Consider the following 16,058-nt stretch of genomic DNA (forward strand, 5'->3'; position numbering starts at 1 on the left):
AAAATAAAATAAACTCTGAAACAAAACAAAAAAATTGCTTGAGTTGCAGAAATGTCAACGCCTGCTGAAGCCGCAGCTCGCTCACCAGGTTAGGATGTTAAAGAAGTTCTACGAGGAGAGTTTATCACGGCCTTGTGTTCTGGTGATGTGGTTTTATTACTGAAACAGCACTAAATTTAGGGCAAGGACTTTTCAAATAAACCTGGGCTGCTGCGTAGTTTTGCCTTGCGCTGAATACACACGTTTTCACGTTGTGCAGTTTATATGGTGATTTTCAAACTCCGATCTCGGTCTGGACTGAGCTGCATTTAGGCCTCGCTCAGCCAAGTTTTTAATAAGCTGCCGTAACACCAGTCACTAAATTATTTAGCCTTTAAAGAAAAGCGTTTTGTATTTTCTGTCCGCACAAGTTTAGTTGGAGCCACAAATAAAACGTGTTCTGAGCTGAATCACCAACAAGGCATATCAAAACGGAGAGGGGGGGCGACAGCAATGCACTGCTGTCCCTCGCAGCATTTGTAAGACCTTGTAATTTCAGAAAGATACTTTATGAAATGCATTGTGAACGACAAATTCACATCAAGACAGCTTTGATTTTACAAAGAGACACTTTAAGTAGTGTAAAGTATGTGGTATTTTTTGAATACTTAAAGTTAACTGACAGGTTGATTTTTAAATTATTCCCAATTAGTTGTAGGATTATTTTACTGCTGAAGTTTTAGATATTACGATTCTAGGTCAGTGAACATGGTTACTCCATAAAAGGACATTTTGGTGACTTTTGAAGTATTTTTATCATTTCATTTCATTTTATAGGTAGTCTCTTTTATGGCTTCAATGTATCATCTAATTGTGTTTGAAAAAAGTAAAATAACATAATTTTGAGGGGAAAAAAACAGAAATATGTGAATTTGAATATGGAAAAACAAATTAAACGGATTTCAGTCGGACCTTAGGTTCAGGCGACCGATTGAAGGCAGATAATAAGTGTAGTTTTTCCACTCTGAAGTGATGTGTGTTATAACTATTTCTAGGCCTAAGTTTTACTCCCGCTGTTTTGATTTTAAAGTGTAAAGGCTCTTTGTTCGTGGAGAAAGAAAGAGTAATGAAGTAGAGCAGGTCCAAATCTTACAGATTTGGAGGTTTTACCGCTCTTTAGCACCTAAAGATGCAGTTGCAGACATAAAGTAAATTTATTAAACGAGCTTTGCTCATTTCTAGTTGTCCCGGGTTATTTTGAAATCGATTTCGGACCTTCAACGTGACATTTTAGAATCCCTGCCCTACATTATTGCATTTTTTTAGATAAACTCCTGTCCTGAAATGCGGACGTGTTGAGGCATCCTAGAAAACTAGCAGGAAGCCTGGCTGCCGTCTTGTTCGGACCTCCCCTGCGCTGCCGCCCCTCTCCGCTGCCCTCTGTCCCTCTTTGCGCTAATAGTTCTTTTGTGTACAAGAGCATGTTAAGAGGCCAATGAGCCTGGCCTTAATAGGGCCACGTCGCCATAGAAACCACAGCACTCTGGATGTCTGACCTTTGACCCAGTTTTTTCTGCAGCCCGTGAATAAGAGCGCGGGGACAAACCAAATGGGTCACAATGGAGGCCCTGACAGAACGAGGGAGTGCTCCTGTCATAGTCACTTAACTTAATTTCTCTACGGGCTAATGGACACTTCAGACGTGCTTCGCCATAAGCGGCGTGCTAAATTTCCACCGCGGCATCACGGGTTAATACGATGTAAGACCGAGAGAAGAGGCTTTAAATGAAATTTGAGTGATAAGCAGACACAGAGGGGGGTGGTTAATCGTATGTTTTTCATGAGTGATTGATTAGACCACAGATAAACGCAGTCAGATGAAAGTCATCTGCGCTGATTTCATTAAACGGAAGAAAATCCATGTCGTATTTTCGGATGTAGACAACAATACGTCCACTCTTCCTCTAAAGTGTAACTTAGGGTTTAAACTTTTGCTTTAATCTAGTTTTAATCAACAACTTCCCCCCTCTGGCTGGTAGATGTACCTTATCTGAGAAGTTTCCAGCGGCCCTGTTGTTCAGTCCTGATCTGACCAGCTGAGCTGCTTGTCATCTCCCCATCGATTACACACTAATTAGCACAAAGACTGACAAAGTTTGCTTAAGAATTGTTAGTGTAATTGCTTCTAACGTTGGCAAACAATGGGTCTCAATGCAAGCCCTGAGACGAGGCGGGGCCTCTACTTATCACATTGTGTTTGTGCTGTAATCTTTTAATTGTGTTTCCGCGCATACATCAGGTCGAAGTGTCAATGGCCCCGGTGAGAGCAGGTGATCTCAGCAGAGCAAACCTGGGAGGAGCCAGCGGCGCAGGGTGCCCGACAGGGTTATTGTCTGAAGTTGCAGGGGACGGTAATTAACACCTTAGCCAAACAGCAAGCTGTGTGGCCTCATTTGTTTTCTGTTGGGGGGTAAAAGAAAACAATGGGGAGGGGCTCTTCACATAGTAGGTGAGTGACATTATCTGCTGGAGCGATCCCCGCAGGCATTCCTGCAGCTCTGCTGTTTACCATGAGCTGGGCAAAGGCATTTCACAAGTGTAATGTTGGCTCTGGGCAGAGGCTTTGGTTTTTTTATTTACTCCCTTTATTTGCTTTCTTGCTCCTAATTGATTGACTTAATCCATTTTGGTCAATCATGCAAACGAACTGGGATAATAATAGCAGAGTTCCTTTGCACTCTGGAAAAGTGACAAAAAGTGTTTTGCAGATCCGTCCATCCATCCATCCATCCATCCATCCATCCATTTATACTTTACAAATAGCGTAGAAGGACTAAGAATCTCAGAAATTGGAAATCTGAGTTTTTACCTCTCAAAAAGTGTTCACTCTATCTGCTTTTTACTAAACTCTTATCATATTTATGTACTAAAAACTTTTCTTTTCTTGCCACCAAACTTTTCATCACATTCTCAGCGTGGCCCCTTAAGTCGATAGATAGTTTCTAGCAAAGTTTGGGATCCTCTTTCTGTCTCCTTGGCAGAGCGTCTGACTTAGTTTGACAGCAAATGTCCAGGACATCTGTCTCCTCTCCGTGCTCTGATGTCGGCCCGCAGTATGGCACCGCAAACACTTCAGAGATGACAAAGACACTTGGCCGTGTTTTTTCCCTCCCGCTCTGTGAGAGCAATGTAACAATTAGAACCCAGCTCTGGCAGGCCACATGCCCCAGAGCATATGTTGCATTCTCTCTGTTCAAAAAACCAAAAAGGGCTCCAGTGTGGCTCGTTGGAAAAGTTTCGATGGCATCACTGCCACCTTTGTCGCATCTGGGCCTCTTATAAAACTAGCACATTCTACTGATGTCTATTCTGAGCGTTGGAGGCAGCAGGGAAAGCTGGAAGACAATTAGAGAGCGATGAAAATGGACCAGCTAAAACTTCTCTTCAGACACTGCTTTCTTTCAGTTCTCCATCCGAGCGCATTTACAAGAGTTTCCAAGTCCCATGCTGCAACAAGCATAGCTATGGGCCCTCACCATATGTCTGTATTTACTTCTAATAAAACAAGGCCATGTGTAAAGCATTAACTGAATGCCCCGCAGTTGGGCTGATATTACTTTATCTAAGTTTCAATCTTTCACAAACATCTAATATCACTTGAGCCTTGGCATAGCCATTTGAAAAATCCAGTTTTTATTGTTCTAACTTTTTTCTGACACTTTTCGCCACTAAAATGCTGAGAAAGTTTTTTTTTTTTGTGCGTGGTATAGCCCACAATTCCTCGCCCTTTGTTTCCTGAAACAACTCAAGCACCCTCCCCGTCCCTCTCTGCCTCTCATGTCCCAGCGAGTGGAGTCCGGACAGCAGCTAATGTGACAGTGTGCGTCTGGTTGCTACCTTGCAGGATGTTTCAGGGAGCTGTGTGTGTGAACAGTCGCTGCACGGGGGCACACTGGCAATTAGAAGCAAAAGTAGGTGCTCAGGGAAAAAAAAGCGCCCAGGGGCATGTTCCTCAGCCCTGGCAGAAGCTGTCAAAAAAGGGATGGGATCGGGTGGGAGAACCGGGGTGGGCACGGGCGGTCCAAACCCGAAACGCTCGCAGTGGCGCTTGTTTCGTTCGTGGAAGGGTTTGTGATTGACATAGATTAGACAGTGAAAACGGCATTGTTTTGAATTTCTCTCTCCAGAGAGTTGCATTCATTAGGCGCCATGCACAGAGCAGAGCAAAGTTTCAATGGGGAGCTAGCAGCCTTTAAAAGCGACTGCCTCCTGACAGTTGTATGGACTCGGGCCCATTAGTCGGAGCCCACGATTCAGCCTTGAGCAGTATAGTGAAAATGAAGAGGGCTGATGTCAACTCCAAGAATTCCCCTCCTTTTTCGAAGGGGAAAAAGGGAGCCCCTTCCCCCTGCTTTGGTGCTCTGTTGGACCCCAGCTGTCAGGAAACAATACCCTCTGCCTGCTCCGACAAACTCATTCCTGAAAATGTTTTTTTTCTCTCTCTTCCCTCCCCTCTCCTCTCCGTTTTCCCCCGCTTACTATAATGTCTTTTCCATTTTTAACCCGCAGTCACCCAACCTTCCTTCCTCTTTACAAACCCGGAGTGACGAATGGAGTTCTGAAAATCAAAACCTGAATGCACGACTCCTCCAGTTTGCTTGTTTGTCGTCATTTATCCTTCACGCCTGTGAAAAGAAGACAAAGCTACACATAAATTCTTAAGCGAGATTTGCCTTTCAATTTTTTTTTCTTCCAAGAGTCGAATGCTGTGTACTTTCTGTTATCATTTATCAGATGTTCGCAAAGGGTGGGGGTCAAACTGTCTATGCAGAGGAATTCACATGTACAATCCTGCATAAACTGCAACTACAAGACTCCATAATGAGGTTTCCTACATGCTTGAAACGCATAAAAATATTTATCAGATCTTGACAAGTATAGAAACAAAAAAGTATGATTTTAAAATGTTTTTTTCCTCTGAAGACGCCATCTAATTGTCCACCTGGTAAATATCTGCATTTGTAAAGTTGCTCCAGTAAGACAGCAAATCATAATTATTTGATATAAAAGATGTGCATCCATCTTTTATTTAAAAAGATGGACCCTGTTTTCATCAATTAACCCATATCTCTCTCTTTCCTTCCTTCGTTCTCTACTTCTCTCATTGTTTTCTTTCTTTTCTTTCTTCCTTCTTTCCCAGGATTACACTAACACGTCATGTCAAATATCGTTTTTTTAATTAATTTGAAATTGTACCAGAGAGAGAATCCGCATGCCTACAATCTGCTCTATCCGGTGTGTGAACTGATTCATAAACCAGATGTTTGCTCTGCTTTTGGAGTTATGGATTCAGGCTATCATCACTGCTAAAGGACACAACAGATGAAAGCAAACAAAGCTCAACTTGTTCCACAAAGCAATAAATACAAAAAAAACAACAACAAAACAACATTTTCTTTCTCGTTCAGAGTTTTACTTTGGTCGCGCAGCGACTACGGACCTTAAGGGCCAACTCTCCTGATTGGACCGGCAGTTGTAAAACTTTTTGTGACAAGTGACAAAATGAGGGAGAAGCAGCAGACAGACAGCTCTTTATGATGGCTTTCACACATGTGTGAATTATGACGATAATGGGGGAAGGAGGAGGGGCTGCGTTCGGGTCAAAGGGCCAAATGAATCGGACAGCCGGACAGTCGGAGAGCGAACAGCTCAGCGTCTCGTAGATCTGTAGATGGGGCTTCCTTCCAGCTGTCTCTTCCCACCCCGGCAGCAATGGGCGCCCACAGCTGGCCTCTTGTTTTTCCTTGACAAACTGCAATTTCACAGTCGCTCACCAGTCCGCCGCGTTCACATCAGTCTTCCTGCTCTCCTCCGTGCCAGAAACTCCCTGTCTTGACTCCAGCAGCCATGTTGGTCTTGTACAGGTGTTTGCCGGAGGCCTCTGGGGGTTTGACACCATTCTTGTCATTTCTCATGGAGGAGATGAGGCACAAATTCGTAGATGAGCAATTTTTAGAGACATTTTGACTCTCAGAATCACATAGTTTTCCATAACTATTCATTCCTCTTGATGTAGTTTGCGATTTTGTTTTGGTTTTAGGTGACAGATTCGGACACAATAGCGTGTTATTGTGAAGTTGAAGGAAAACAATGCATATTTTAATAATTTTTATGAAAGATTTAGAAAATACGTACATTTACATTTAGCCCTCCATCTATCCTTTGCTCTGATACCCCTAAATAAAATATAAAGCAATCTGTTGGTTAAATCCTTCTGTGAAGACCTTAAAGGTTTGGTGGAGAACATTAGTGAACAATCAGCATCATGAAGTCCAAGAACTCAGCAGGCAGGACAGGAATAGAGAACGTTAGAGCAAAAGCTAGGTGGTAAAACAATATCCCAGGTGCTGAACATCTCAGGGGGCGCTGATCTGTGGTGGTCCACCTAAACTAACAAGACAGACAAAGAGAGCATTAATCAGGGAGCAGCCATAAGGCCCCTGTTAATTCTGGAGGATCTGCGGAGATCCTCAGCTCAGATGGGACAATCTGTTGACAGGGCAACCATTAGTTGTCCCCTCCTTAAATACGTCCTTAATGGAAGATTGGCAGGAAGAAAGCTACTGTTGACAGAAGGATAGAAGAAGTCTAGTTCGCCACAAGTCATATACAACTAGCTTGGTCTACATGCAAAATGCTATCTGTTGAGGAAATCTAACAATGCCATCAAGCATGGCAGCATAATGTTTTGATGATTATTTTCTTCAGTAGAGACAAGGAATCTTGGACGGTCTGAATGAATGCTGAAAATACTATAAAGTCAAATTTTTTTTGTGAGATTTCAGAAACCGTTGTCTTTCCACTTCCCTGTTATCCACTACTTTGTGTTTTTTATCTCTTAAAATTCCAAATAAATACATTGCTAGTGAATGAGTATCCACTTGAAGTCTCTGCTTCCTGCCTTTATTTGAATCTGTTTAGCCAGTTTTTTTATTAGTTTTTTTTTAAACGATTTTATAGGTGTGGATGTAATTCAATTAATGCGTTTATGGCTTTTCTGTTAAATTCGACCTCCTTTCTCTTCCCGACAGTACCTGCAGATGAAATGGCCTCTCTTGGACGTTCCCGGCTCTGCAGGAATAAAAGATTCTCGTTCTCCGACACCAGGGCATTTAGTAAGTACAGACTTTAACAAGTACGACTAATCCAAACAGGAAACCGAAAAGGAAAACAAACCCAAAACATTAACAAAACATTTTGAGTTACTCATGAAGACTTCAACGTGCACCTCAGGCACAAATACATTCTCCAGGGGTTTGATTCTGAAATGAGTTGTAATTTGGCGTCATGGAGGATAAAAAAATAAAGCAGAAGCAGCAGCATGGTGGAACTTCATACACCAGCTAACTTCTGCCACCATTCAGCTTCTCATATTTACGGCTCTGACAAGACGCTTCCTGCAGCCAACACTGCTCAGAACATTAACCCAATTATCGAACAAATCACGTGAACTTATTGGGGAAATCCGTTTACCGTGGAGAGGGGGGGGGGGATACAAAATGCTTTAATCAAACTATAACCGTAATATGGTTATGTACAGTAATGAAGTTATGGCCCAGTGTTCCCCAATTCTTCCGAGCTTCCCAGCGCCCGCCCGCAGGCCAGCTGCTGGGAAGACTGTCTGTCTTCACCGCAATAACTCAGCCTCCCCCATAAATCTCCAGAGCCTGATGCGCCTTGCCATTCTTGAACTTTCCCACACAGGTGTGAGCGAGTCATCACGCTGTCTCGCTCCAGTTAGACAATGCGGGGCCTCAGCAGACCTGTTTGGTTTGTGGCGCTCGCTGAGGGACGTGTGTTTTTGGATTGGAAATGTGCGATAACATTGAGCCTAGAGAACATCCATCTGACATCTCACCTGTGCGATTATATCAGGCTGCTTTTCTACTCCGGGAAGTTATTTTAATGCAAATTCACTCTATGTCTCTTTCATAAAAAAAGAGAAAGAAGCAGAGAGAGAGAGAGAGAGCGACTGTGAGTCAGCCCTTTGGCCCTCCATGTTCTCACTACTTGTGCTTGCTGAGTTTGCGGTTTATTCTCTTGATTGCAGAGATGAATATTACAAAGTCTTCATTGAGACCCGTCAATGGGAAATTGTGAGTGGAACATGGGAACCCAGCAATCATTTATATCTCAATGCAAACCAATTAGGATATTTTATTGGAATAAACACTGACCTGGTGGTGACCCTGTTGTAAATGTTGCATGGTCTTTGTTTTATTTTATTTTTTTTTTGAGCATTTAGTCGACATATAATGAAATATGTACATCCACGTTACAGGAAAACAAAACAGAACAGAAAAAATGATTGAAAAACAACAATTAGATCAGAATCCAAAACATAAACTGGTTTAAATCTCAGCTACAGCTTACTTCTTTTTAAATCCCTTGCTGCTACTTTAATATCCTCGGTGTCTTCTGACCAGAAAATTCAGTACAGAAGGGCAGCAGTGTAGAAGAACGAGAATGAAAGGAACCAAACTGTTTTATTGTAGGAATGTTTTTCCAAAGCTGTCAGGATTCTGCATGCCATTTGAAGAGGCGTTTTGCTCTTTAGCCATTTCATCACCAGTGGGGAATTTTGTGGAAGTAAGTTGCAACTCAAAAGTATCTTTTTTTATCCAAACCGCTCAGGAACACATGGGCTCCATCCAGTCCTGAAAAACTCTAAGAAAGTCTGGGGTTTACTTTTAGAAAAGTAAAAAGAAAAAAGTATAATATATATTATAGTTAGAGTTGGCACAATCTGAATTGTGTGGCCAATTCACTTGTCAACTGGTCGAAATTGAATTTAGCTCATATCCATTTCCTTTGAGAACGGTAATATAGAAAGATTTCAGAACGGCATAAAAAAAAGTATGATGCTGTGTGTTAGAGCATTTACTGTAAAACGGGGTTTCACTGTTATTTTAGCTAATGACAAAATATCACAGTGTGGATGTTATAAATATATTACTTAACTATCCATCCCATCCATCCATTTTCTAGCACCCTTGTCCCTAGTGGGGACAAGAGAGGGTGCTGGTGCCTATCTCCAGCTAACGTTCCGGGCGAGAGGCAGGGTTCACTCTAGACAGGTCGCCAGTCTGTCGCAGGGCAACACAGAGTCAGACAGGACAAACAACCATGCACACACACACACACACACACACACACACTCACACCTAGGGAGAATTTAGAGAGACCAATTAACCTAACAGGACTGTGGGAGGAAGCCGGAGTACTCGGAGAGAACCCACACATGCACAGGGGGAACATGCAAACTCCGTGCAGAAAGACCCCGGGCCGGGAATCAAACCCAGGACCTTCACTGTGCAGCCTATTACTTAACTAGATGAATGTTTTCCAGTCCGAAATTGATGGAAGAGTCTTCTGGAAAAGTAGAACCTGTTGAAGTGGAGATAAAGTCTTGTCATGCAAATGTGCAGAGGACTGTGAGATAACACAATCGTCTCAGTTGTCATGTGACACTTTTCTCATACCGAGGCGTAAAAACGTAGGGAAGCTAACCGTTTTAATCTGGTGAATTAAAATAGAAAATTTCTCTGCAGTATTCAGTGACCGGTGATTGGGAGACCTCGTCTAATGCGGGATAAAAAGCTCTAATTCTGGTTGTAGTGTACACTGGCCACAGAGGTTGGAGAGTATGACACCCCCAGTGTCCTTTACCCCCCCTTCCATCTCTGGGCTAGGTGCCCACATGCCCCGCTGGTGTGCTGCTGCTGTCAGGGAGCCAGGATGATTATGTGCTCATTACTCCAGCCACAGAGAGGAAGAGATAGAGAGGGAAAGAGGGAGAGACGGGGAGGGGAGGAATGGGAGGAGAGCAGCAGGCTGCCTCCCCAGGCCTGCAGACTCCCCAGGCCCCCAACACTGCACTAATGAGAGCAGGGGGAATGGATGGGTACACACAGGGGGCCAGGGATTAATGCCCAGGGCCAGGAGGAGCCACGGAGAAGGGAGCAGGGACTCCTGAATCTGACCTGCTCCCCTGCAGTCGAGCGTGTGTAAAATCTACTATTGTTGAATTTTTTTTTTTTTATGTCACAGTGGCCGGGCAAGGTTTGGTTTATCTGCAGAGACCTGCATGCAGGAGTGAGCGTATCTCACTGCCTATCAACATGTCAGCCATTCTTATAGCAGGCTACCCATGTGGGTTGTTTTTACTTTTAAATGGCAGATTGATGCAGGAAGTTCATTAGATTAATAAATGGGTTAAAAAAAAGAAACGCTGTGAGAAAAAGAACTAAACACTCAGCGGACACAAAACGTCCACGGACATGCCACGCCGCCTTGTCGCTGTGCAGATTGGGCCCATAAGGCCCGTATGCTAATCTGAGCCTGAGCCCGGCCCGAGTTCTTCAATTATTCAACAGACAGGTTTGTTTAGCATGCAGTTGGTATTGCTTTTGCCAGTGGTGAAGGTGAGCTGGGAGGACTGGGAGGACAGGAATGAGCTTTTCCGTGAGCGCGCCTCGTCCTGCCATGCATACGGGAACTTGTTTTGTCCTCGTATTCGCACAGACACCCAGGACCTAGACCCGTATCTTCTGCCGGGTCCGGTGTGTTTCCATGAATAATCCATCAAAGCCGCTCCAGGGCCAGGTGATGCAGAATGAATTTTGTGTGTGTGTGTGTGTGTGTGTGTGTGTGTGTGTGTGTGTGTATGGGGTGGAGGGGAGAACTTGTCAGCCCACCAGTAGTGACCATGCTGGACTGAGGAGTAAAGATAGAGTGAAAAAAAGAGGTGAAGATGTAGTGTAATACTCATCTTCCTTAAAGTACAGCTCCAGTCATTATCACAGCACTGGGATGACGATGTCAGGGCCGCATACTTTGCTTTCTGAGGTCACTCGCTGCCAATTTGTCCGCAAGATCTACTCCGTGTCTCATTATGGACTGCACCGCCTTATGCTGTTATTGTGGATTAAAGGAAGCTGCGAGTCTCTAATGAGATAGAAGACCAGAGTGTCTGACATGGTGCTCGGATAAGGCCTGATCGACACCTGACAGGGGCAGAAGAATCCCCCTCTTTGCTTTTTTAATATTGTCCCAGCGTCTGGAGCCATCGGGGCGCGGAGGAGCCGCGTCCTGTCAGCGCACCGTGTCACTTAGTCGCAGAAATGTTTAAATGAACTCAGGAGCCAAGGTTCAGAGCAGCATTCCAGAGATACTTTCTTTTTGTGTGTGTGTGTGTGTGTGCCTCTCCTCAGTCTCAAGCTCTCGGGACCGAGTGACATTTTTAAGCAGAGATTTCAAATAAAGCTTTTATTTAATCCCTTAGAATTAGCCGAGCCAGATTAAATTAAATAATGAAAATGTGCTCACTTTCAACCCAATTTTTGCCTTAACAGAACCTTTGACTTGGGAAGCGGGGGGTCCAGTGAGAATATTTCTTATTTTGCATTAGCCAGTGAACACCCGGGATCCATCATGAAATCAAAGACTTCAGGAGGGCTGAACTGAATACTGATCTGAGGTCTGCGGTCCTGCTGGGCTGCTGCAGAGACAAGATCCTCTGCAGAAGAGTGTTAGGGAACAGGCACTTTGATTCCTGTCAGTTTCACTGGGGCAGCAGACTCAGATTATACAAGATACTTTTTTATAAGAGGTGGGTTTGCAAGAAAATACCAACATATGGTGAGATTCTGGAAATATTGCAGCATACAGTATCACTATATTTGATAAAAATTTAAATCAAATAACCTACTATATCTCTCACTGTCACATTTATTTAATTTTTGTAAAGAACAGCCACACTGATTCCCTTTTAAGAGAGCAACAGCTTAATAATAATGGCGGGTGGTGCTCCATTAGTTTCCAAACATGACTGTGGTTTTTTTGCTACTGGAAATGTCTCCAAACAGCCAAATTATTTCTTCTTGTAACCAGCAGAAGAGCATAGTTCTCTCCTTTCAGCCAGCTGACTGCCAGTATTCAACAACACGTGGGGGAGGGGCAGCACTGTGTTACTCTACGCAACATACAGCTTAAAACTCGATGGAGGCATTTTACATTGTAGGATTAGCTTGATGGGAAATATTGGTTTTGTAGATATTGGTTTCACCAGAACTAGACAAAATGAGATTTTGTTTTTTGTTAGTTTAACAAGGAGACTAAGATCACTAAGTGTATTTCACAGAATCTGGAATCAGTATGGACATTATTCCTGTCCAGGTCAAACTTGTCCATGTTTTGTTATTTTTATGCTTTTCTAATTCTGTCAATTTAAAACGTCTTTCTTTTTTGCCTCGTTTCATTATTCAAAATGTAGACAATCAAATTCAGTAGAACTTTATCAAAAACACCGGGCGTTAACTGTTAGCATCTTTACTTTAGCAGCCAATGTTTGGTTGAGTAACAGTGAGCCAGTCGCAGAAATACAAGGCTTCACAAATCATTTGTATCTCATCCATCACTCTCTTTCTGTATCTTTCTTTTCTGTCTGGAATCTAAAAATTAAAAGGTGATGGCGGCTTCTTGAATGTTTCCATAACTTATTAGCGATCTCTGTCAACTCCAGAGGACAACTTCTTAACTACTTCCTCTCTGTCTTCAAAATAAGAGTATCAAGCAAAGAAACAACAGGATACAATCCCTTGAATATCTCATTTAAATATCTGGGGTTTACAGTTATAACGTAGACGTAGAGGTCATATTTTGAGGATTAATGCACATTTCACTCGCAAGAAAACATGTTTGGGATATTTTGGAACACCTTCTGTCACGAAATACTAAAGATGGCAAGTGGCACGTTTGTTATGGAGGCCACTGCAGGATCGGCCTGAGCTTATAGACCAAAATATTATGCAGCAAGAAATTTCTTATATTATGCATATAAGAAATTATATGGTTCACAATATATATATATATATATATATATATACATACACAGAGGGAGAGAGAAAGATTGTTAACAATCTCTAAAGATAAAGAAAATAACTCCATTTGGCAATATTTTTTATGCAATAATAATCAATATATTGTTTTATTTACAGTTAGAATAATTCAAAAGAAATGTAAGTGTAAATCATCTTATACATCATGCTTTAAAATGTTTATATAAATACCATAATACACTGATGCCGTGGTATTTCTTACTCAGGATGCTTGAGAATCACATACAGACCCCTTGGTGCGTCAATGAAATATAATCTCATTATATACCTACTATTTTCAAATATTTACAATCCCTCTGTGTTTTTTTTCCTCCACATAATAACGGTCTCACTTTTGGTGCCTTTTCTAAATTATTTCATAACCTCTTGGGGATTTTCACTCCAGTAACCTGACGCTGCTTTGTGCTGTATTATTCTAACCTAGAATTATAATGCCGCTGACCTTTTCAGAGGCGATGACCGGCGCGTAAAGCGCACATCGCCCGTGATGAATAGCAGAGTTTTTTGGAGTGGTTGATTTTAAAGACATATGACACGGTCAGTCTCCCCTCACGTCCGCTTCCTGTTGGCGTTGACAAACAGGGCTTGGATTTCTCAGCATGCCAGGCATTCTTTTCACCCTGTCTTTCCTGGAGTTTTGAAAGGCCTCTGAGCCTCCCACCCAGAATCGCCGAGCATAAAGACACACAAAGCTGCGGGGTTATTCAGTTTGTTCTAAGCTCTCTTCCCCCGTCGGCTGTTTGCCTAGTAATTCAATTCAGATGTTCAGGATCCAAAAACATGTTTGCTTGAATGAAATCCACCCCTCCACCCACTTTTGACCAAGGACTGTGCTTTTCTTAGCTCTGGTCCAAGTTGGACAGCCAGGCAAGGTACTGCCACCTCTGCCTTTTTTAGCTTTAAGCCCTCAGAAGAGACAAGAGTCTCTCCATACACTTCTTCAGCTGCTATCTGCTGTGTTTTTCCCCTTTAAACCTTCCTGTGTCTATGTGAGGTCACTCCCTAAGAGCTGGTCTGAGTGTTTCTGCGTCTCTAACTTGAGATTTATGTCCTACAACAAGCACGCCTGTGTAAAGAGCGTAATTTCCATCTGCCAGTGCTGATACTGTCTAGTATCCGCTCTATCATGTTGATGTTTACGTTTAAAACATAGTTTATGTTCCTTGTGGTTTTTAGATTACGCTTTCCATGAGGATTGTGAAACCAGACATATGAATCTGTCATGGGCTAAAGGAATATAACCTCGGTACTTGCACTGAGTCAAAGAAGGCATTGATGCATTTCAGTTTGGATAATTAGGACAGTTTTTCAATAGCAGCGAGTCATAATTCATGATTTGAGAGTGTTAGAAAGCTTAATTAGTTTAATTAGCTTAATTAGTCAACATTGATTGATTTACATCAAATTCTTCTCATGAAGGGCTTAGACGCCACCTTTATTGAGAAATCGTCAGTCGGGGGTAAGCCTTCGAACAGGTTGCCTGGGACTGCTGAACCAAAAGTCAGCACCAAGTTGAAACTGGTGCCTTGAAAACTTGTGTTTAGAGCGCAACGAATCATGTATTCCAGGATATGAATTATTAATGGGGATCATTTGAAATTCTCACTGAACTGCTTCCCAAAATGTGTTGGCACCTAGGTCTGGAGGTCTCAGACAAGCTTTTGCAACACAGGGAAAATCCAGGCGTATTGTACATGAAGTGGAACAACAAAGCACAACTTAAATATACATGACGTGTGGGAGCGGGGATTTGAACCCAGTAAGTTAGCTGCATTTTCTGAAATTGACTTTTATCAAGTCTGTCTCTGATCTTCTTATCAAATGTGCCCTGAGCAAGTTATTTTTATTTTATAGCCTTAAAGTCCACAAAGTCCATAAAATTCCAGATCCAAGTCATCTTAATATAAGTGCCATTAAAAGCTGTTTTGTCCTCAAATTCTTTCTTCTTAAAGTTTTGTGTCACATTTTCAGACTTTGAAACAAACGTTATATAACCTGAGTGAATGCAAAATGCAGTTTTCGAACACTGATTTAATTTATTAAGTGAAAAAAAACCCCAAAAGCAATCCACACCAATGTGGAAAGGTAATTGCCCCTTAAGCCCAAAGTCTTGTGAATCTTTTGCATTTTCTCTGTTAATAACTTTGACCCCATCATCTTCACAGTATCATTTCACTTCAGTCACACTAATTTGGGGGTATTGAATAGTTTTTGTTTAGGCTCATTCCAAAAGAATCTGATAGGATTTAAGTTCAAACTTTAACTAGACCTCTCCAGAACCGCAACGTTGTTTTTTTGAGCCATTCAGAGATTGACTTGCTGCATAGCCCAGGTGAGCTTGAGCTCAAGGTCATGAACTGAGGGTCGGATATATTTGTCTTCAGGATATCCTGCTAGAGAGCAGAATATTTGGTCGGGTCATCCACAGTATCACACTACCACCATGTTACAGGTACTTTTTCTGAAATGATGTGTAAGTTTATAGGAAATGTGCCGCATTCTTTCTACAATGTCCCACCAAAGACAAGTGAGGCTTGGAGAGCTTTAGCTGTTGCTCTGATGTGACCCTGTCCATTCTCCTTTGGCATTCTTAATTTTTTAGATCAGGGTGTCATTCATTATCTTTTGAGGATTTTCAAGCCCATTTCTTGCGCATAACCAGCAAATGAGGTTCAGAGATCATTTCTGATTCAAGTAAAGCAATGTTTGATATTGAAATGAGTTTGATGGTCTGTCATCAAAACAGCAAAATCAGAAAATGTACTTATTCACAGCCATGTTTAAACAGCAGCAAATGTTTCCAACAATCCAACTTTAAAAAAGATCTAAAAGGAGCAAAAAGTTTTATCTCCAAAGAATGCAATAATATAAAATTAAAGATTTGGAACAATCCTGAGCAGCATGAAGTAAAAGAGAGTACAGAAACCTCAATGCAAACCTTGTTCCCCAGCAGACCACGTTGGGGAGAGACAGAGGTTGAGAAGGGGGTGGGGAAGGATATTGAAGAAAGGTTAGCCTGGAGGAACAAGACTCCTTTCTCCCCTCCCACCCCTTGACCCTCCCATGTGACAAGTTGAGCCAACAAGTGGTCTATTCAGCCGGGCAGCCAGGGGAAATGGC

General features: G+C 42.4%; 1 protein-coding gene across 5 annotated transcripts in view; it reads left to right on the forward strand.

The window, feature by feature from the left end:
* tcf7l1b (transcription factor 7 like 1b) overlaps positions 1 to 16,058 on the forward strand; it is a 46,345-nt gene that overhangs the window by 18,136 nt on the left and 12,151 nt on the right. For 3 of the 5 annotated variants that reach the window (XM_028033589.1, XM_028033585.1, XM_028033587.1), the window contains exon 4: positions 7,071 to 7,154. The exons of the other annotated variants lie outside the window; for them this stretch is intronic. In XM_028033589.1, coding sequence (XP_027889390.1) covers positions 7,071 to 7,154 — 84 coding nt within the window. The remainder of the gene's footprint in view (positions 1 to 7,070; positions 7,155 to 16,058) is intronic. 5 annotated transcript variants of the gene reach the window in all.

This window comes from Xiphophorus couchianus, chromosome 12, assembly GCF_001444195.1.
Source record: "Xiphophorus couchianus chromosome 12, X_couchianus-1.0, whole genome shotgun sequence".
NCBI lineage: Eukaryota > Metazoa > Chordata > Actinopteri > Cyprinodontiformes > Poeciliidae > Xiphophorus > Xiphophorus couchianus.